This window comes from Leucoraja erinacea, chromosome 14 (genome assembly GCF_028641065.1).
Source record: "Leucoraja erinacea ecotype New England chromosome 14, Leri_hhj_1, whole genome shotgun sequence".
Classification (NCBI taxonomy): domain Eukaryota; kingdom Metazoa; phylum Chordata; class Chondrichthyes; order Rajiformes; family Rajidae; genus Leucoraja; species Leucoraja erinaceus.
The window spans coordinates 42,650,168-42,670,491 of record NC_073390.1 but is presented as its reverse complement, the minus strand read 5'-3'; the positions used below and the strand labels follow the sequence as shown (position 1 = coordinate 42,670,491).

Genomic DNA, 20,324 nt, shown 5'->3' with positions numbered 1-20,324 from the left:
GGGGCTGGGAAGATCAGAGGAGTTTTGGGGAGGGAGGGGGTCACGTACTAGGTGGGAGGCTGAACCCGGAGTCCCGCCGATAGATTTCTCCGGTCCCTCCGGTTTAATTATTCTGTATTTTTTGATTAGTATCTTCTCTCTTTAGGGAATTTCTCTTATGCACAACTACTTCGGACTGACGTGCATTTCGTTTACTCATACTTGTATTTATGCGATGACATTAAAGTTGGAATTGAATTGAGAGGGGGAGAGGAGGTGAGGAGGGGAGAGGAGAAGGGGGGGAGAGGTGGGTGGAGAGAGGTGGGGAGAGGTGGGGGAGGGGAGGGGAGGAGGGGGAGGGGGGGGGGGGGAGAGGGGGGGAGGGGAGGGGGGGGAGGAAGAGGAAGGGGAGGGGAGGAGAGGAGGGGGAAGGGGGGGGGTGGGGTGGGGAGGGGAGGAGAGGGGGAGGGAGGAGGGGAGTGGGGGGGAGAGGAGGGGGAGGAGGAGGGGGGGGGGAGAGGAAAGAGGGGGGAGAACCTAAAAACATTTTAGAACCAATAGACACATTCTGCAAGCGTTTTAGAACCACTAAGGCCACTTACATTTGAGTGGATATGTGTTCAGTGTTATTCACAACTCAGAAACATGACCCTCTGCCTTCCTCCAGCTTGCAGACACTGATTGAGGCATACCACTTCCTGGTTTTATAGTCCCTCCCCCTGCCGCCAGCAGGGGCAGCAGAGAGAGAGAATGGGGAAATTTGTAAAATCATTAATGTCTCTGTCATTTTTCATCGACGGGAAAAATTCTCGGCACACATACGGCGGCGGGGGGCTCTGAGCAAGGTGGCCAAAAATGACGGCCGTAGGTGGCGGCGTTCTCTCAGAAATCGCAGCACAGATGGCCAAAACCGGTCAAGAACAGACTTTTAGTAATATAGATTTCATTGAGGATGATTATTTTTATTATTAGGAAGTTTTTTAGTTTAAAAACATTACAACATACGTTACAAAGTCGTCTTTTTGAGTCTCATTGTCTGTACTCGCTCTCACCTCGCACACAGCTAACAATGGCCTATTTTATCATTACTCTTTCATTCATTTGTTCCATATTTTTCTACATCACCGTCTATATCTCTCATTTCCTTTCCCAAGATTCTCAGTCTAAAGAAGGGTCTTGACCCGAATCGTCATCTATTCCTTTTCTCTAGAGATGCTGTCTGACCTGCTGAGTTACTCCAACTGTTTGTGTCTAACAACACTGTTTTAAAATAGTTTAATATTCCCATAGATTTTAGATGAGTTCTGGGACATTTAAAAATAATGAAAGGTCTTGAGATGTTTGACAGCCAACCAAGTGTGGCCATTGGAAAGACACAAAGGGCCATGGAGTAACTCAGCGGGTCAGGAAGCATCCCTGGAGAACATGGATATGTGACGTTTCGAGTCGGGACCCTTCATCGGATAACTTGGCTTAACTGGATTTCCCCTTTATCCTTCTTAAGGATAAAGGGGAAATCCTTTAAAACCGAGATGAGAAGAACTTTTTTCACGCAGAGAGTGGTGAATCCTGGAACTCTCTGCCACAGAGGGTAGTTGAGGCATTCATTGGCTATATTTAAGAGGGAGTTAGTGTGGCCCTTGTGGCGAAGTCGGGACAGGTACGGGATACTCATCGGATAAGGCTCGAAGGGCCGAATGGCTTAACTGGCTATGTCAATTCATTATTATAGATATTTTTCAGACACTTATGGCTATCCAGGTGAAGGTATTCCATTGTGTGAAACCTACCTGTAGCTGTTAAGTAAATGTATGTGAATTTAGTTTGGAAGTACAGTGCGAAAACAGGCCCTTTGGCCCACCAAGTCCACGCAGACCAGCGACCCCTGCACACGAACGCTTTCCTACAACACTAGGGACAATTTACAATTATGCCAAGCCAATTGACTTACAAACCTGTTCGTCTTTGGAGTGTGGGAGGAAACCGGAGATCCCGGAGAAAACCCACCAAGGTCACGGGGAGAACATACAAATTCCGTACAGGCGATCACCTATAATATAGTCAGGATCAAACCCGGGTCTCTGGCGCTGTAATGCAGCAACTCTACCGCTGCGCAAACGTGCTGTCCACGTTCGCGTGTGTGTAAGTACTATGAAAGCTATGAATGAGAACATGTGGCATGCTACGATCAGCAAGGCCTGACCCTTTATTTGGACTATGCCAGATAGATATTTAAGGAAGACCCATTTGAATAAATTGTGTGCTGTTTCCTATATTAGGCCAGTGACTATCGTCCAGAATTACTCCATTGTCAACAGAGCACAATGGGATAATCTGGCAGCATCATAGAAGCTGCAGCGTAAATGTATGTCTTTTTCTTTTGGTAGAAACACGGAAATAAAATGATCATTATTTATTTATCCGTTACCCTACATTCACTATCTTCTGCTGCTCGCTATCTGTTTTACTTGAGTTTAACTTGATTGTATTTTTGCATAGCATGTCAGATCTGATTGGATAGCACCCAAAACAAAGTATTGCATTGTGCTTCTGTACACATGACGATAACCAACCTAATCCTAATGCAACAGGCATATTACTGTTTTTCAGGAGATGGAACCTGTTCTGCAGAATAATGCTGTGGCTTATATCAACATATTCAAACCTGTTATGGGAAATGGAAGCCTGCATACTGTAGCATCTCCATCGCTTTGGCAACTAGCAACGGATGTCATAAACATGGTATGTCCCTTTATTGAGGTGTCCAACATGATATGTATATTAATTTATGGATGACCTGTTTGTTTTGATCAGTAAATATTGTCGAATAGTAGCATTATGGCAGATATTTTGTGAAAGTGGTCAAACTGCAAGGAGAGCTATTTCATATCTTTCTCTCTTTTACGTATGTACAATTTTATTAGGCATTCGCTTATTTCCTTCATCCATTTATCTGCTTGTCCATTATTGTTTCGTTTCCTGGATGGTTTTTAAAGTACCAATTTCACTAATTTTTCCTTTGCTTGCTTTCTTATTAATACCGATTTCCTTTTTTAAAAAAAAATTGCTGCCATTTCAGCTGCACAAAAATGACCTGGATAATAAAAGTATACAGGTGCACAACCTTTTATCCGGTGTTCCGGAAACCGAAAAACTCCGGAAAACCGGCCATTTTTTCCAGGATGTCGTCTGCACACCAAAGCTCGCGTTTGGCGCCAAACTTGACCCGAAACGACCCACGGTCAACCCAGGTCTGTACTACTGTAGCGGCTGCCTCCTCCCCGGAGAACGGGGAGACACTTAAACATCTGTAAATCATTGCTTAAATGTTAGTCAGTTAGTTTGGAGGACTTTTATGTGAAGGGGGGGTGAAGGGGCAAACTTTAATTCTTAGTCCCCTACCTGGTCGGAGAGGCGGGGAGCGGTCAATGCCTTACCGGGTCGCCGTGCAGTAAGCTCCGCAGCGCTGTGGCCGCCAACTCCCAGCTGGGGCTGCGGGCAGCGCCGGTTGTAGCTCCGACCCCGGCAACTCTACCCCTGGCTGCGAAGCGCTCCAAATCCAGCGCCGCCCGCCCGTAGCCCCACGCCCGCAAATGTTGGGAGCTCCGCAAATGTTGGGAGTCGGCGGCGTCGCAGCGCTGGGAATGCCTTACTGGGTCGCTGTGCGGTAAGCTCCAGAGCGCTGAGGCCGCCTTCTCCCAACGTTCGCGGAGCTGGGGCTGCGGGCGGCGCTGGATTTGGAGCGCCTCGCAGCCAGGGGTCGAGTTGCCGGGGTCGGAGCTACAACCGGCGCTGCCCGCGGCCGGACGGAGCCCCCAGCTCCGCGATGTTGGGAGTCGCCGACCAGGTAGGGGACTAAGAATTAAAGTTTACCCCTTCACCCACCCACCCCACCACCACCACATAAAATCCCTCCAAACTAACTGACTAACATTTATGCAATGATTTACAATGATTCCCCGGTCTCCGGGGAGGAGGCAGCCGCTCCAGACTTTTCAAGCCGCCCGCGCTACCTACCTAATCTACGCTAAAAATCTTCCATTCGGAAATCCGAAAATGTCCGAAATCCGACAAGTGTCTGGTCCCAAGGCTTTCGGATAAAAGGTTGTGCACCTGTATAAACAACCAGTTGCAGAAAATAGGGGGAAACAAACGTGATGCGAGGAGATGCAAAGGACATGCGGAGGCTAATGGACTGGCCAAGCCATCCAGCAGCCAAAAACAAATAAAATGCAATCCGAATAATTGTAATATTCTCCATATATTTCAACCAAATGTGGGAGATAATCATACAAAACAAATTGAATTAACATAGGCAGATCTTAAAAGAAACCTGAGATTACTGTTAATCGATTTCAGTCTTCTTACAATGAGGCTAATTTTAAAAGGTAATAGCTTGTTAAGATATAATGCTGGAATATGTAAATATAAATGTAAGGAGTTCTTCTGTGGCTTTATAATATACCGATGATACTTCTTTTGAGATTATTTATGCTAATTTGATTGCTATGTTACAAGAGAAACTTGCATTAGAAAGGGTTCATAAATGATCAACAAGACTAATCCCAGTGTGAAGTGGATAAATGCAGAATGACTGGAGAAACACGTTTCACAAACTGCAAAAAAAAACGTCTTTTGGAACTGGGCTCGTTGGTTAATATATGAGGAAGTGTTTTCATTTTCGGTACTATCATTGATAAGGACACAGATTATGCTTATTTTGAGTGGTATTGATCAGTTTCAGCATTTAACTCAAATTCATTTGCAAATGGTTGAATGAAATATCAGTCACAAGCCGGTACAACTGAGCAGCTTTTTTTTTTTTAAATACTTTGGCGCAGCATGCCATTCACAGAGGAATTTATCACAAAAAATGCATTTTTAATTGACTGTCTTCTTTGAATAACTACATTTTAAATAGCTGGAAATTACTGCAAATTTTTGAGGAACTATTTACTGGCTCATTAGGTCTGTGAGACATCAGAGTCCATAGAACAGTACAGCATAGAAACAGGCCTTTCAGCCCATAGAATCCATGCCGACTATGATGCCAATTTAAACTAATCTCTACTGCCTGGACATGATCCATATTTCCCCCACATGTTTTTTTTAAACTTTGCGCCTCTCATCTTAAAGCTATGCCCACTAGTTTTTGACATTTCAATCCTGTGATAAATGTTCTGACTGTCTAGCCCACCTATGCCTCATTAGAAACATATAAACATTGAAAACATACAAAAATAGGTGTAGGAGTAGACCATTCAGCCCTTCATAAATCCATGCCGATCCTGTCACTGCTTTCCAAATGCAAAGCTATAACATCTTTAACAATCGACTCAAGCATCTTCCCCACTACCGATGTAAGGCTAACTGGTCTATAATCCCCCATTTTCTCTCTCCCTGTTTTCTTAAAAAGTGATGTTATATTAGCTGCCCTCCAGTTCACAGGAACTGATCCAGAAGTCGAGAGAACATTGGAAAATGGTCACCAATGCATCCATGATATCTAGGGCCACCTCCTTGAGTATTCTGGGATGCAGACCATCAGGCCCTGGGGATTTATCTGCCTTCAGTCCCAACAGTTTATCTGACACCATTTCCTGACTAATGTGGATTCCCTTCAGTTCCTCCCTCCCACTAGATCCTTGGTCTCCTAGTATTTCTGGGATTGTTTGTATCTTCCTTAGTGAAGACAGAACCAAAGTGCTCATTTAACTTCTATTAATCTTATATGGTTCTATTAGTGTTCCTCTCAGCCTCTGTCGCTCCAGAAAAAACAATCCATGTTTAACCAAGCTCTCCGTATTGCTAATACCATCTAATCTGGCAACATTCTTGTTATCCTCTTCTACACCCTCTTCCAAAACATCAACAATAGTGTAATAGGACGAGCCGATAGAATGCCACTCAATACTCCAAAAGCAGCCTAATCAAAGTCCTATAAAGATTTTGCATGACTTCCAGACTCTGATACTCAATGCACTGACTGATGAGTGTGAAGAATGGTCCCGATCAAATATGTCACCTATTCATGCTCTTCAGGGATGTTGCCAGACCCATTGAGTTACTTCAGCATTTTGTGTCTTTTTTTGTAAACCAGCACCTACAGATACTGGTGACTCCAAAGCAATTTCATAGTGTGCCTTGATGACAGGTCTTTTCTGCACCTTGGTCTTAGCTTTGAGTTTTTAAAGATCTACGAGGAAACCACAAGATGTCCTGTTTGTAGATTTCTTGCCTCTCTTGTAGAATGACAGAGCTTGTAAAAAGAATAGGACGAGGAGCAATTGCTCAAATTCCCAAACTTATTTCACTCCATTTGAAATCATAAAAGCAGAGCAGAGTGTTTAAGTAGTCGTCACTTGTGAAGCTTCCTTGTTTGCTCCAATTCAATTTGAATCAGTTAGTTTCTTTATAAACTAAATATAAGTTTGTAACTTTAAATATGCTCTCCAATTGTTGTTGAATAAAAGATGCAATTCTAGGACACATCAAAGGCTTTGTGCTTTCAACGTTTCCTGTGAAATACTCTGCATGTTACTTCATTACAGTCTAGGAACCTGCAGGGATGTATATATTACACTGATAACAAGTTACAAACAGTAGCTACTTGATACAATTAAGTCATGGGACTGTGTAGCCATGCCAGAATAAATCTGTAATTTCACAATAATCATACTGTGCAGACTTAAACTGACAAGACTGAAGATCAGATAAGTAAAAGCTGGTATGTGGAATATTGGAAAGAGTCATGCAGAATGAAAATAAGGCCCTTTGGCCCAACTTGGCCATGCTGACCAAATGCTCCATCTACATTGTCCCACCTGCCTGAATTTGGCCCGTATCCCTTTAAATCTTGTCATGTGCCTATACAAATGCCTTTTAAATGTTGTTATAGTACCTGCCTCAACTACCACCTCTGGCATCTAGTTCCGTACACCCACCATCCTCTCTATGAAAAAGGTTTTCTCCGCATGTTCCAATTAAATCTTTCCCATCTTACTTCAAACCTCTGTCTCAGCCTGCACAACCTCTCCCGATAGCTCAGGCCCTCAAGTCCTGCCAACATCCTCGTAAATCCAAGTCACATCCTCTTAAAATTATAACGACTAAAGAAAGAATAGGGCAGAATAGTACCTCAGATCCAATCTAGCTACGTCAGGAGCTCTGGCTTATTCGATAAAACACAGGAATTGCGCTGTAGAATTGATGGAATTGTTCTTCAGGGAAAACAATTTTCAGAAATTCAGGGCAATGTGAAGAGCGTTTAAGTGTCAGATCGACTGAGAACGGAACAATAAAATTCTTACTTGTAGGAGTATTTCAGGCCTGCACACACAATACATGCAGATATTATATAATAAACAAAATAGATCATGGACTTAAGTGGGAAGAAGCTATTCTACACACAGGCTGTCAAAGTTTTCAGACTTCTATCGCTTCTTCCGGATGGCAGGAGTGAAATGGGAGTGTGGCCAGGATGGTGTGGGTTCCTGATGAAAATGTACCTGTTCAAGACAAAATCCGCTGGAAAAGTTAGAAAGTAGTCTCATGAATGGAGAGATGCTTGATTACGTGTCCCACTTTGGTGTAGCTCTTGGCACGACACAAGACAAATGACATTTTTGTCAAAGAGTTAATAGAAACATTGACACAGCAGTTTCATCTAGCAATTTTGGAGATTGTGGAAAGTTACACATTTTGAACCAGAAACCAAAGGTCATGCAAGACCATTCATGATTAAAGTTGGGTTACAGTATCTATCTCAACTGCATAATGTTGGTGCCCTTCTGAATCGACCTCTGTAGGACATGTTTATGTGCAGTTAATGAACAAGCAAATTCATTTTAAAAGAACAATTAAATATTGAGCATCCAAGACTATCAGACCAGATGTATTATCAGGATCGCCATTAAGAAGACACTTAGTGACAAAGGGAATTCAATATTCACACTACAGGCAAGGGAGGAGGAATTTTCTTTTATCAGTTGTGAAGGTAGTGAAATTGATGCAGAAAGATTTAGTTTTCTATGTATACTTTTTGGCTGCTTGACCAGAGACATGCTTGAATGAGAACTTACAAATTTTCAATCAGAGATGTTACACAAACCATCAGGGCCTCATCAACGTACACCACCAGGATTTTCATTGCACTGGGCCTCATTGTACGCATGCCAGTTTTATTGCCATGTAATTACATTTTGCGATTTTGCAATTTGTTCTATAAGGATAACACTAGGTGCAATTCCTGGTCAATAAAACCGAAATAAATTAGGGCGGCGCAGTGGTAGAGTTGCTACCTTAAACCCCCTTTTCACGGTGCGACTTGACGCAAGAGGTAACCAGAGTTTGACATCGTGGGAACCTCGTGCGGCAACAATACGGCATTCGTGGACCACCGTGGCGCTAACGGCAGTTAATCGTGTACCTTGGGTACTCGGGAGAAAATTCAAACATGTTTGAATTTGTCCAAGAGTGTCTTGTGCACTTGTGGTTGAGCATTGCAACATTTTATGAACGAAGTGTCCCGTGCGATATCCGTAGTAACTCTCAGGTCACCGTGGGAACTCCTGCAAACGGTGAACCCGAAGTTGGATAGAGTGAATCCAGCCAGTTTGCTATTTACATACAAATTAATAAAAACTAGCTAAGCATTTCATTAATGTCAGTGTGTCTCTTTTTTGTCTGAAAGATGGGGGTGTCTTCATTTACTGGCGCTGAAACAGGCAGGTAAGATTTCGCATCCACCTTGTGTGTGCGTCTCTCTCTCTCTCTCTCTTCTCCCTCCCCTCTCACAACAGGCGTGAATGGATGAACTCCGCGGGCCAGGCAGCATCTACAGAGAGAAATGGACAGACGAGAGAGAGAGAGAGAGCGAGGCAGTCCTGGTCAGTCCTTTGAAGATAGACACCAGTTGCTTGGAGCAACTCAGCGGGACAGGCAGCATCTCTGGAGAGAAGGAACGTAAATGCTGCCTGGCCCGCGGAGTTCTCCATTCATGCCTGTGTGAGAGGAGGGAGGGAAGAGTGTGAAGAAGGCTCTCGACCCGAAACGCCACCCGTTCCTTCTCTCCAGAGATGCTGCCTGTCCCGCTGAGTTGCTCCAAGCAACTGGTGTCTATCTTCAAAGGACTGACCAGGACTGCTCTCTCTCTCTCTCTCTCCCTCCCTCCCTCCCTCTCACACAGGCGTGAATGGATGAACTCCGCGGGCCAATGCATTCTACAGAGAGAAATGCTGGAGAAACTCAGCGGGTGCAGCAAAAAATCTATGGAACGAAGAGGAAATAGACAACGTTTCGGCACCGCTGCAAAAGTTTCGCTCTTCTCCAGCATTGCGGAAAGTGGGTGGGAGTTTTGAACCAGGGTCATGGGGGAGAAGAGAGAGACATTAAGGCAGCCTGAAGAATGGGTCGTTACTGTCCATTTCTCTCTGTAGATGCTGCTGGCCCGCGGAGTTCATCCATTCATGCCTGTGTGAGAGAGAGAGAGGGGAGGGGGAGAGAGAGAGAGAGAGAGAGAGAGAGACACAAATTTGAGAGAGAGAGAGAGATGAAAGAGATTGAGCATCCCAGGTTAGACTTCAGACCAAATGCATTCCTGGTCAGGAAGATAGACACCAGTTGCTTGGAGCAATTCAGCGGGCGGGGAAGGCAGCATCTCTGGAGAGAAGGAAGCAAGGCGTTTCGGGCTGAAAGTTTCTTCAGACTGAAAGTTTCACCTCTCAGTAGATCATAAAATAACACAATAATCACGGTCAATGTGAGATACAGTCTTTATATTCATATTTGACAAAATAAAAAGACGACTTCTTGCACATAGTTGAGAGAAGGTGCATCACACCAAACAACATTTGTCTAAAAAAACAGATTATTCTTCTGCTCATTAAAGAGCTCGGGTGAAAAAAACGAATAGAGTGTGTGACAACAAAGTAACATCATTTGTGCCACGTGATTAACTACACTACAGTCCACGATGTTCATTCGGGAGAAGATCGGGAGACGGACAAGTCACTCGCACAAATGACAGAATTGCCGAGTACCGTGGGAACTCTTTACCCCCGTTATATCGGGTGATATCGTGCTAGACCACGACCACTCCACTCTGGCTACATCTTGCGTCAAGTCGCCCCGTGTAAACTACCCATTACAGCACCAGTACCCGGATGCAATCCTGACTATGAGTGCTGTCTGTATGGAGTTTGTCCATTCTCCATGTGATCACATGGGTTTTCCCTGGGTACTCTCACATTCCAAAGATGAGCAAGTTTGTGGGTAAATTGTCTTCTGTAAATTGTCCCTAGTATGCAGGATAGAACCAGGGTATGGGTGATCGATGGTTGGCCAAAGGGCTTGATTTCATGCTCTATTTCTAAATTAAACTGAATTAAATTACTTTGATTTTATCAAACAACCTTCTTCTTCTTGCGTATGGCGTGCACAGCCTAAAGTTGCAGATCAAGGGTAGACATCCATATTAGGACAGCATCAGTTACTGGGTGGATGGCTTTGATATCACCAGGGAAAAGCCTCAGTGGGCAGTCATTCACGATGTGTGGGATGGTCTGGTCTGGATGTCCACAGTCGCAAGCAGAGCTGTCTGTCATCCCCCACTTATGCAGGTGATGGGCTGTTCTTGCATGGAGGGTGCGGATTCTATTCAGGGTGAGCCATTGCTTGCGATGGAGGTCAAAACCCGGTGTGATCAATGTCATAGACTATGAATAATGTCATAGATTTTTAAAATATATTCTTGTCATTATTATGATTTATGATGGAATTAAAGACATTTATTTATTTGAAAGAATCATTTCTTTTCAAGAAGCTGCATCTATCCATTCCTTTTAGAGATTGAAATCCCTCATTTTTTCCATTGTCTGTAAATTGGGGGAAATGCAATATATGGGATGAATTGCATACAAAACAATTTGCTAACCGGAATGCATCAGCAACATTGATGTTAAACCACTTACCAAATATTTAGCAAAGTACTTAATGAGATAAAAAAAAATCTTTAAAACGTTATTACTGCAGTTGTGCAGTGTTTGTGTTTAATGATTCAGCTGAAACTGTGAAAATACAGGCATACTCGCAAATTCACAAATGCCTATAATCTTGTACAGTTTACTCCTCACAATATGAGGTTGTCATTTTGGTCTGAAAAAATGCCTGGTGTTCAGTCGTTTTAATTAAGCAACTAGATTTAAATAACAGAAAAATCTTTTTACGGCAATGTGAATTATGCAATAATTCAAAAAACCCATTTAGAATTAACTTGAATAGAATGCATTGGTAGACATTTTGCTTGGTGTTCATGGGAGTGCAGCCTAGGTTCACAAGGTTAATTCCCGGGATGGAGGGACTGTCATATGTTGATAGAATGGAATGGCTGGGCTTGTGTACTCTGGAATTTAGAAGGATGAGAGCGGACCTTATTGAAACATATAAGATGATTAAAGGTTTGGACACGCTGGAGGCAGGAAACATGTTCCCAATGTTGGGGGAGTCCAGAACCAGGAGCCACAGTTTAAGAATAAGGGGAAGCCATTTAGAACAGAGGTGAGGAGGAGCTTTTTCACACAGAGAGTTGTGAGTCTGTGGAATTCATTGCCTCAGAAGGGGGTGGAGGCCGGTTCTCTGGATGCTTTCAAGAGAGAGTTAGATATAGCTCTTAAAGATAGTGGAGTCAGGGGATATGGGGAGAAGGCAGGAACGGGGTACCGATTGTGGATGATCACCCATGATCACATTGAATGGCGGTGCTGACTCGAAGGGCCGAATGGCCTGCTCCTGCACCTATTGTCTATTGATTCTAAGACACATTGATGTTATTATTGATGGAGCCATGACAATCTGCACATCCTTTAAACCACCCCCACCCCTATCACATTGTTGCTGCTGGTTTAAGTCTCTAAGTCCCTATTATTTTCGGCAACCAACTATCACATAAACCCATTCAGTCTTGCCCAATGAGAGATATTCCCTTTGTTCTTTCCATCCTTCGTCCACCTTTTCTGCAACCTCAACCGAACACGTTTTCTCTCTTTTCCAGTTCTAACGAAGGTCTCAGACTTGAAATGTTATCTGTTTCTCTTTTCCACAGACGCTGACTGACCCGAGTGTATGCAACATTTTCTAGATTAAGTTCAGGTTTCAGCATCTGCACTTGCTTGGATTTTCCTACCTAAGAGCTTTAACTTTTGACTGAAGCGCATATTTAAAAGTTAAAATATAGGATTACTGCAAAATAAAAGCTGGTTTGTGGAACCAACTCTTGTCTTAGACAGAGTATTTGACATATCTTAGACTGTAAAGTGATTTGACCCTAGGATAGAGATAAAAAGCTGGAGTAACTCAGTGGAGAGACGTTGGTTGACGTTTCGGCTTGTGACCGTAGGAAACTGATTTTGGCTTCAGAAAGCAGTATCTAACAATATTTTGGAGTAGGAAGAAACTGCAGATGCTGGTTTAAACCGAAGAAAGGCACAAAAAGCTGGAGTACTCGACCCGAAACGTCACCCATTCCTTCTCTCCAGAGATGCTGCCTGTCCCGCTGAATTACTCTAGCTTTTTGTGTCTATCTAAAATTTTTTGGAGGGTTCATTGGGTTTCGGAAAAAGCATTATTGAATGCACATATTTAATTATATTCCATCATTTTTTTAACACAACAATCATTTCCACCTTTTCATAAAGACTTATTGGCCTTGAAATGCTATCATGGAACATAAAGGTTTCAAAGGTCTTTTATTGTCACGTGTACCAATTAAGGTACAGTGATATTTGTATTACCATTCATCCATACTAAAAAAAGCAACAAGACACACAACTACATAAATGTTAATATAAACATCCATCACAGCAGATTCCACATTCCTCACTGTGATGGAAGGCAATAAAGTCCAATCTTCTTCCCTCATTTTTATCTCGCGGTCAGGGCAGTCAAACCATTCGTCGGGGCAATCGAAGCTCCCGCGTCGGAACTCAAAGATCGATCCCTGACCAAGGGATCACCAGCTCACGATATTAAAGTCCCGCAAGCTCCCACGGCTGGAGCTCTCGAAGTCGGTCTCCAGCAGAGGCCTCCAGCTACTCGATGTTAGGCCGCAGTTTAGATGGAGATACGATACAGGAAAAAAAAAATCGCATCTCCGTCGAGGTAAGAGATTAAAACTAAGTTTCCCCTAACCCCTCTACCACCCCCCACATAAAACAAGCTAAAGAACACTAAAAACATACATTTAACACATCCTAAAGAAACAACAGAGAAGGAAGGGACAGACAGACTGTTGGCGAGGCAGCCATTGCTGGCGCCACCTGGTGGAATCACTTCCACACAAAATATTTCCATGACATTCTATCGTGGAAGCTGGAAGTTGATACCGTGATCAACAACAATAGGTGGTATGGACATGACAGGCAGGAGCCCGGTTGAGAATGAGGAAAGATTGTTGGATCAAATTGCATTTATTTCAATGTTAGAAGCCTGGCAGGTAAGGCAGGTGAACGCAGGAAATGGATAGGTACCTTAGAATATTTAGGCCATGGCTTAATATTCCAAGAAACATGGCTAAGGGAAGGACAGGATTGGCAGCTTAATGCTTCATGATACAGGTGCTACTGGCAGTAGGGAGGTGGAGGAAAGAGAGGAGGGGGAGTTGCACTTTGTAACCAAGGAAACTATGATGAGATTAAATTACGGAGGGATCATCTAGTGATGATTTTAAGTGGAGCTGAGAAATATGAAGGGTATGATAAACTCATTGGGATTGTAGTGTAGTTCCCCCAAATGATCAACAGTAAGTAGAGGGACAAAAATGCAAGAATATTTTGCTTGGGCAGCTTACAACCATCACGGGCCTAGTATTATTGATCATTAATTTATTATATTACTGATTATGTTATATTTATTGTGGGTTATTACATTAATTGGCATGTTAAACTGCAGCAAGAAAGAATTTAATTATTCTGTAGCACTTACATAATATGACACTTAAATTATTTTGACTCTTGGCTAACTGTCCGATGCAAACCTCCAAGCACAATAATGCACATTTTATACAAAAAGCGTAATTTTGAAGGAAATTCTTTGAATTGTATCTCAGTATTTAGTAACGTAAAATATATATTTTTTATTAAATATTCATCACCTGCTTTACATTAGCTTTTGCCGGAGGAATTTTAGAAAAGGGTAAATATTTCTGTGCTGAATCAGCAAATTCCTTCATTTTTTTCCTAATAATTTGCAGCAGTGAATGAACATACATGAAGAAGTTTCCTTTGCTCTGCATAAATTTAAAAATTAGCACCTGGCTTTGGGGTACGATGAATTGTAATTGTGAGCAAAGCTTGCAGACAGTTTAAAGATCACACAGCTGTATGCTGAAAGCAATGGGGAGTGGAAATTGCATGCACCACTTTCACTTCAATAGCTGAAGTCTTTTGGAATCAATTAAACCACAGTCTTTTTACTCAGCATCAATTTAAATTAACTGTCACTGCAAATAAATTGCTGGTGGTAAGACTATTGGGGGCAATGGCTGGATTCCATTTAATTTACTTGGCTCTAATTATACCAGCAGATGTCACTTGTTGGACCCACTGCATTCCAAGCCTGCATTTCTTGCTTGTTCCAATTAAAAGATTTAGTGCTGAATTAGGCAATTGAGCAAGGATTTAAAAAAAAAGTACAGATCATTTTACTTCCAATTTCTGTGGTGTTAAAGAACAGACAGACAAAATTAAAATAATTCAATTGTTTTGATTGCTTTCAATGAAGGATATAATAGACTGGGGATATATCTATCCTTTGCTATTCTTTTAGTTTTACATTGAACATAATTGAGGTTTAGTCAGAGTAGTTATTAAAATGGGATATTATTAAAGTAATACCTAGACTATGCGGATCACTAATTTGGTTATAGCTGATCATGCACTGTAGTAGCTAATCTATCTTAGGGTCTTAACTATTATGTCATAAATCCGATGAATATGGTGATGCTAACATAGGGGACTACTTACAGTTGAAGAGGAAGAAAGTAAAATCTATGTTGCTATAAAAATTTGGAATTTGTCTAATCTTGTCAATAATTTTCTATGACTTCTCACATTTACAGTGAAAGTAATGTGCTAAAAGGTGTTAAATAAACTGATTCAAAGCTATGAAGCCATTTAGTGCCATTAAGGGTGTTAAGAAGATGTCAGATGGCATTTTACATTTTGCCGGAAATCTGTGCTGACATATTATAAATAGCAGATTTTGAAATTAGTTCAAAAGAGCTGCTCTGTAGATCACACGTTCAGCAAGTCTGTTCCAAGTTCTGGTTACTACTAAGTGGTTAATCACCATTTCATTGCAGACAGATATAGACAGAATTGGACAGCGAGTTGACAAATGGTGTGTTATCTTTAGCGCCGGGAAGACTAAGTCAATAACTTTACTGAGAAAGCTTGCCCACCCAGCACTCTATAAAAGTACGAAGACTTGGTATGTACATCTGAGTTACGCTTGGACAAGTAGTTGATGATAATGGTTGCAAAATCGATAGGTTAACTTCAAGTACTTTAATCGAGAGCCAATTCAAGCCTAATGTCATCCCATGGCGATCCATTTGTCAAATGGAATATTTATCTTTTCCTTGCAGACAAAACAATTATTTTAAATATTTCAGTTCCCCATTTCTCAAGACTAAAGAAGAAAAGAACGATTGCGTTTTACACAAACGTCCTAAGCACTCCGGCTTTACTGGAGTTCAGCGTATTCGTGTTAAGTAATGACTACCCTAACCTGATTGAAGTAGAGCATGTCATGTTCACAGCGATATAGAATACAATGTAATTACTTTAAACCATGATAATCTACATTACTAATATTTATAATATGGAAACATGGAAACAACAGCAAAATACTGCAGATTTTGGACATCTAGCATCAATACAGATATTCTTGCAAATGCATGTAAGGCCAGACACCATTGATGGAAGCAGAATCAGTTAATGTTTCAGGTTGATTAATTTTCTAATGAATGGTCATGAACCTGAAACATTTGCCCAGATTTTTGTACCAACAGACGAAGCTGTTAACATTTTCCTACAGAACTGTCAGTTACTTCCCGATTACCATACAAATATTGAAGCTTGGGAGTATTTTCTCCAGCGTGCTGTGTTACTAGACTCCGCGTGGGGGGAGTGCGAAGTTGCTGCTACTCCAGTCCACACAATTGTTCCTGGCACTGGGAATGCTTTCTGATCCATTTAATGGCAGGGAATCAGCTACCAAAGGCACAGAGAGATATACATATATATTTCTAATGGCATAATTAGTTTCTGCCCTTCTTTGAAGCAGATGCATAGAATAAAACAATTTACTGAAGTTTACACTTGAAAATAATTATAATAGCCTAACTATGCCTAATGACAATAAAGGGACAATAGAAATGTTTGGCACAAAATAGGGGGTTGATGTCTTCTTCTCCCTCAATCAAACATCCCCACCTGGATTTAATCACATTTCCAAGCCCCGCCCCTCCCGCCCTGGAGGTGGTCTCGCTGTTATTTTCAACCAGAATTTTCGTATCATTGAACTCGCCATCCCCCCCAGTAGCATCATTTGAATTCCTTGCCTTCAAAGCCCTTTCCTCCATGACAGTCATCCTCATTTACCGGCCACCTAAACCAAACCCCTCCTTCCTATCTGACTTCACTGAACTCCTCACACTTGCCTCATCCCTCTCCCCACGTCTGCTGCTACTTGGTGACTTAAATAATGGACTCCCCCACCTGCAAGCTGGCATCTGAATTCGCCTTTTTACTTGACAACTTCTCTCTCACTCAGCACGTCACCTTTTCCCACCCATGACAAAGGTCACATCCTTGACCTGGTCTGCTCCACAAATCAACCGGTACTCGACCTCCATCCTTGCCTCTTCCCCCTCTCTGATCATAAGCTTATACGGTTCACCATCCATTCTCCGACACCTCGCCCCCGTTTCCTCCGAGAAATCACCTTCCATAATCTAAAATCCATTGATCCCCACCATCTCTCTGACCTGCTCTCCACCACTCTCCCCCCTGGACTCAACCCCCATCTCACCTGATGATCTCACAAACCATCTCAACTCCACCTTGTCTACCTCCCTTAACACTATGGCCCCCCTCAAAACAAGAACCGTAACTTTCAACACATCTTCACCCTGGTACACACCTGCACTTCGTAAACTGAAACAGACTGGTCGCCGACTTGAATGACTCACAAAGAAATCATCTCTCACAGTCTACCTTGAAGCTTACAAACTCCACCTCACTGACTACAAAGATGCCCTCATTGCTGCAAAATATGCCTACCTCTCCTCCATATTCACCGATCCCTGCCTAAACCACAGAACCCTCTTATCCACAGTGGGCAACCTCCTCAAGCCTCGAGCCAACATTCTCCCTACCTCTACTCCGGATCTCTGCAACTCATTCCTCCACTTTTTCGCTGATAAAATCAGCACCATCTATCAATCTTTATCCCCTGTACCCGACTCCCCAGCCTCTACTCCACCACTTACCAAGGCCCCTCCTTTCAACATCTCCACTGACCTCCTTACCCCTCCTCCACACTGCTTCCTCTCCCAGTTTGACCTGGTCACCCCTATTGAAATCTCCAAACCAGCTCTTCCAAACCCACTACCTGCTCCCTCGACCCTCTCCCCACTCCCCTGCTGAAGTCCTGCCTCTCCGTTCTCTGCCCCTACCTCACTAATCTCTTCAACTCCTCATTGTCCCAAGGAATTGTCCCCTCCGCTTTCAAAACTGCTGCTGTTACACCAATCTTAAAGAAACCTGGTCTTGATCCCTCCTCTCTCATTAACTACCGCCCAATCTCAAACCTCCCCTTTCTTTCAAAAACCCTGGAGCGTATTGTTGCGTCGCAACTTCATTCCCACCTCCTTGCGTATAACCTACTTGAACCCCTCCAATCTGGCTTTTGCCCCCTCCATAGCACAGAAACTGCTCTCCTCAAAGTCCTCAATGACCTCCTCACCTCTGCTGACACTGGTTCCCTCAACATCCTCATCCTCCTCGACCTGAGCGCAGCCTTCGATACAGTGAACCATAACATCCTGCTCACCAGACTCAAAGACCTCGGCATTGAAGGCTCTGCACTCAGCTGGCTCCGTTCCTACCTTTCCAACAGATCCCACTTCATCTCTCTCCACAACCACACCTCTGCTACAGCCACAGTCACTCAAGGCATTCCCCAAGGCTCCGTACTCGGCCCCCTCCTCTTCATCATCTACATCCTCCCCCTTGGTCAGATACTCCGCCACTTCAACCTGGACTTCCACTGCTACGCTGACGACACCCAGATCTACCTCGGCACCAAATCCCCCCACAACCCCCCCCCCCCGCACCCCCCGCCCCACTATCTCCCTGCCCCCAACACCACCCCCCCCCCCCCCCCTTCCCCCTCCCATATCAACTCCTGTTTGTCAGCTATAAAAACCTGGATGCAACATAATTTCCTCAAACTCAACAGCGATAAGACAGAATTCCTCCTCATAGGCTCCAAAGCCACACTCAGCAAAATCAATAACCCCACTCTCACCATCGACGGCACCACTGTCTCCCCATCTCCCCAGGCCCGCAACCTTGGCGTGATCTTTGATTCCACCCTCTCCCTTGAGCCTCACATCCGCCATGTCATTAAAACCTCCTTCTTTCATATCCGCAACATCGCCAAACTCAGACCCTCTCTCACACCTCCCGCTGCTGAAAGACTCATCCATGCCTTCACCTCCTCCCGACTGGACTACTGCAACTCACTTCTCCTTGGCATCAGCTCCACCTACATCAGCCGACTCCAACTGGTCCAGAACGCAGCCGCCCGACTCATCACCCACACCAAATCCTGGCATCACATCACTCCAGTCCTCAAACAACTTCACTGGCTTCCCATCTCCCACCGGATCAACTACAAAATCCTGATCCTCACCTACAAAGCCCTCCACCATCTGGCCCCCCCATATCTCACTGACCTCCTCTCCCCCTCTCCCCCTACCAACCCTCACGGTCCCTCAGATCCACATCAGCCAGTCTCCTCTCCATCCACAAGTCCAACCTCCACAGTTTTGGGGACAGAGCCTTCTCCAGGGCAGCTCCCAGGCTCTGGAACTCCCTCCCCCAACTGATCCGCAATTCCGTGTCCCTCACCATCTTCCAGTCCCGCCTCAAGACCCATCTCTTCACCTCTGCCTATCCTTAGCCCCACGTCCCCCTCCATTTTCATCTGTGCATTAATTGCCTCATATTGTGTTTTGAATTGTATTCTGTCTTTACTTTGTGTACTAGTCATGTCTCTACTATTTATTTCATTCCCCTTACATGTTTTTCCTCTACCTGCTAAATTTTTGTAAGGTGTCCTTGAGACTCTTGAAAGGCGCCCATAAATAAAATGTATTATTATTATTATTATTATTATGTCTGATTAAAAGAATAATTGAGAAAAATCCCAGTTCCTACGTCAGCCTATAGCCTTATAGGTACAGTTCATCAAAGTTCATCCAGGTACTAATTAAATACGATGGATTGCCATCATCATTTCAGATAGCAAATGTTGGACCTCTCCCGACTGTCAGATATCCGTACAATTCCTTTCAGCCTTCCTCCAATAATCCTAAATCCGTGTCCCCTCGTTATCAATCTCTCTGCTGACAGCAATGCATCCATCCTGTTCAACCTATTTGGATTCTTACAGTGTTATGCACCTTAATTGCATCTTCCTTCATGGCTCAAAGTAAAATAAAAAATATAATAATCATCATAAAAAAGAGGAAAAGGGGTGAATACTCCCAGAGGTGGGAGGGTAGGTGAAGCATTAAAATGAGTGAATTATAATTCACAAGCATGAGCATAACATAGGGGCTTGAGTGATGAAGACTGGTTGTGTACAGTGCTTGCTCCACTCTAAGTTAATTCAGCAAGGCTCACATTCAAATAGAGGTTCCTTATGTCCCGAGTGTCTGAGTGACAGAGCAGGCTAAACTGGCTTCTCACTCACTCGTGTAGATTAGTCACCTGGGACTGGCACAAGTGGGAAAATATGCTCCCATGAAACTATACCTTGATGTGAGTCACCAGCTGCAATAAAGCAAATACTTTGGGGAATATTGACAGGCTTAAATAAAAATGAAAGATGTACTGACGTACAGTTCATCCAATATTAAATGAAGATGGCCGGTGATGAAAGTCATGATTTAATTTAAACTTCATGCGACAGTGTTTTGGACTCAGACATAATCAGCAATCTGGGTTAAAATTGATCTTGAAATTGTGCTGTTTTCTAAAGCAAAGGTCAAGCTTCTG

General features: G+C 43.3%; 1 protein-coding gene across 1 annotated transcript in view; it reads left to right on the top strand.

Annotated features, from left to right (window-relative positions):
- The window catches only part of LOC129703644 (inactive N-acetylated-alpha-linked acidic dipeptidase-like protein 2), a 289,914-nt gene that overhangs the window by 159,137 nt on the left and 110,453 nt on the right, over window positions 1–20,324 (top strand). The window contains exon 7 of the mRNA XM_055646259.1: window positions 2,590–2,721. Within this exon, the coding sequence (XP_055502234.1) occupies window positions 2,590–2,721 (132 nt within the window). The remainder of the gene's footprint in view (window positions 1–2,589; window positions 2,722–20,324) is intronic.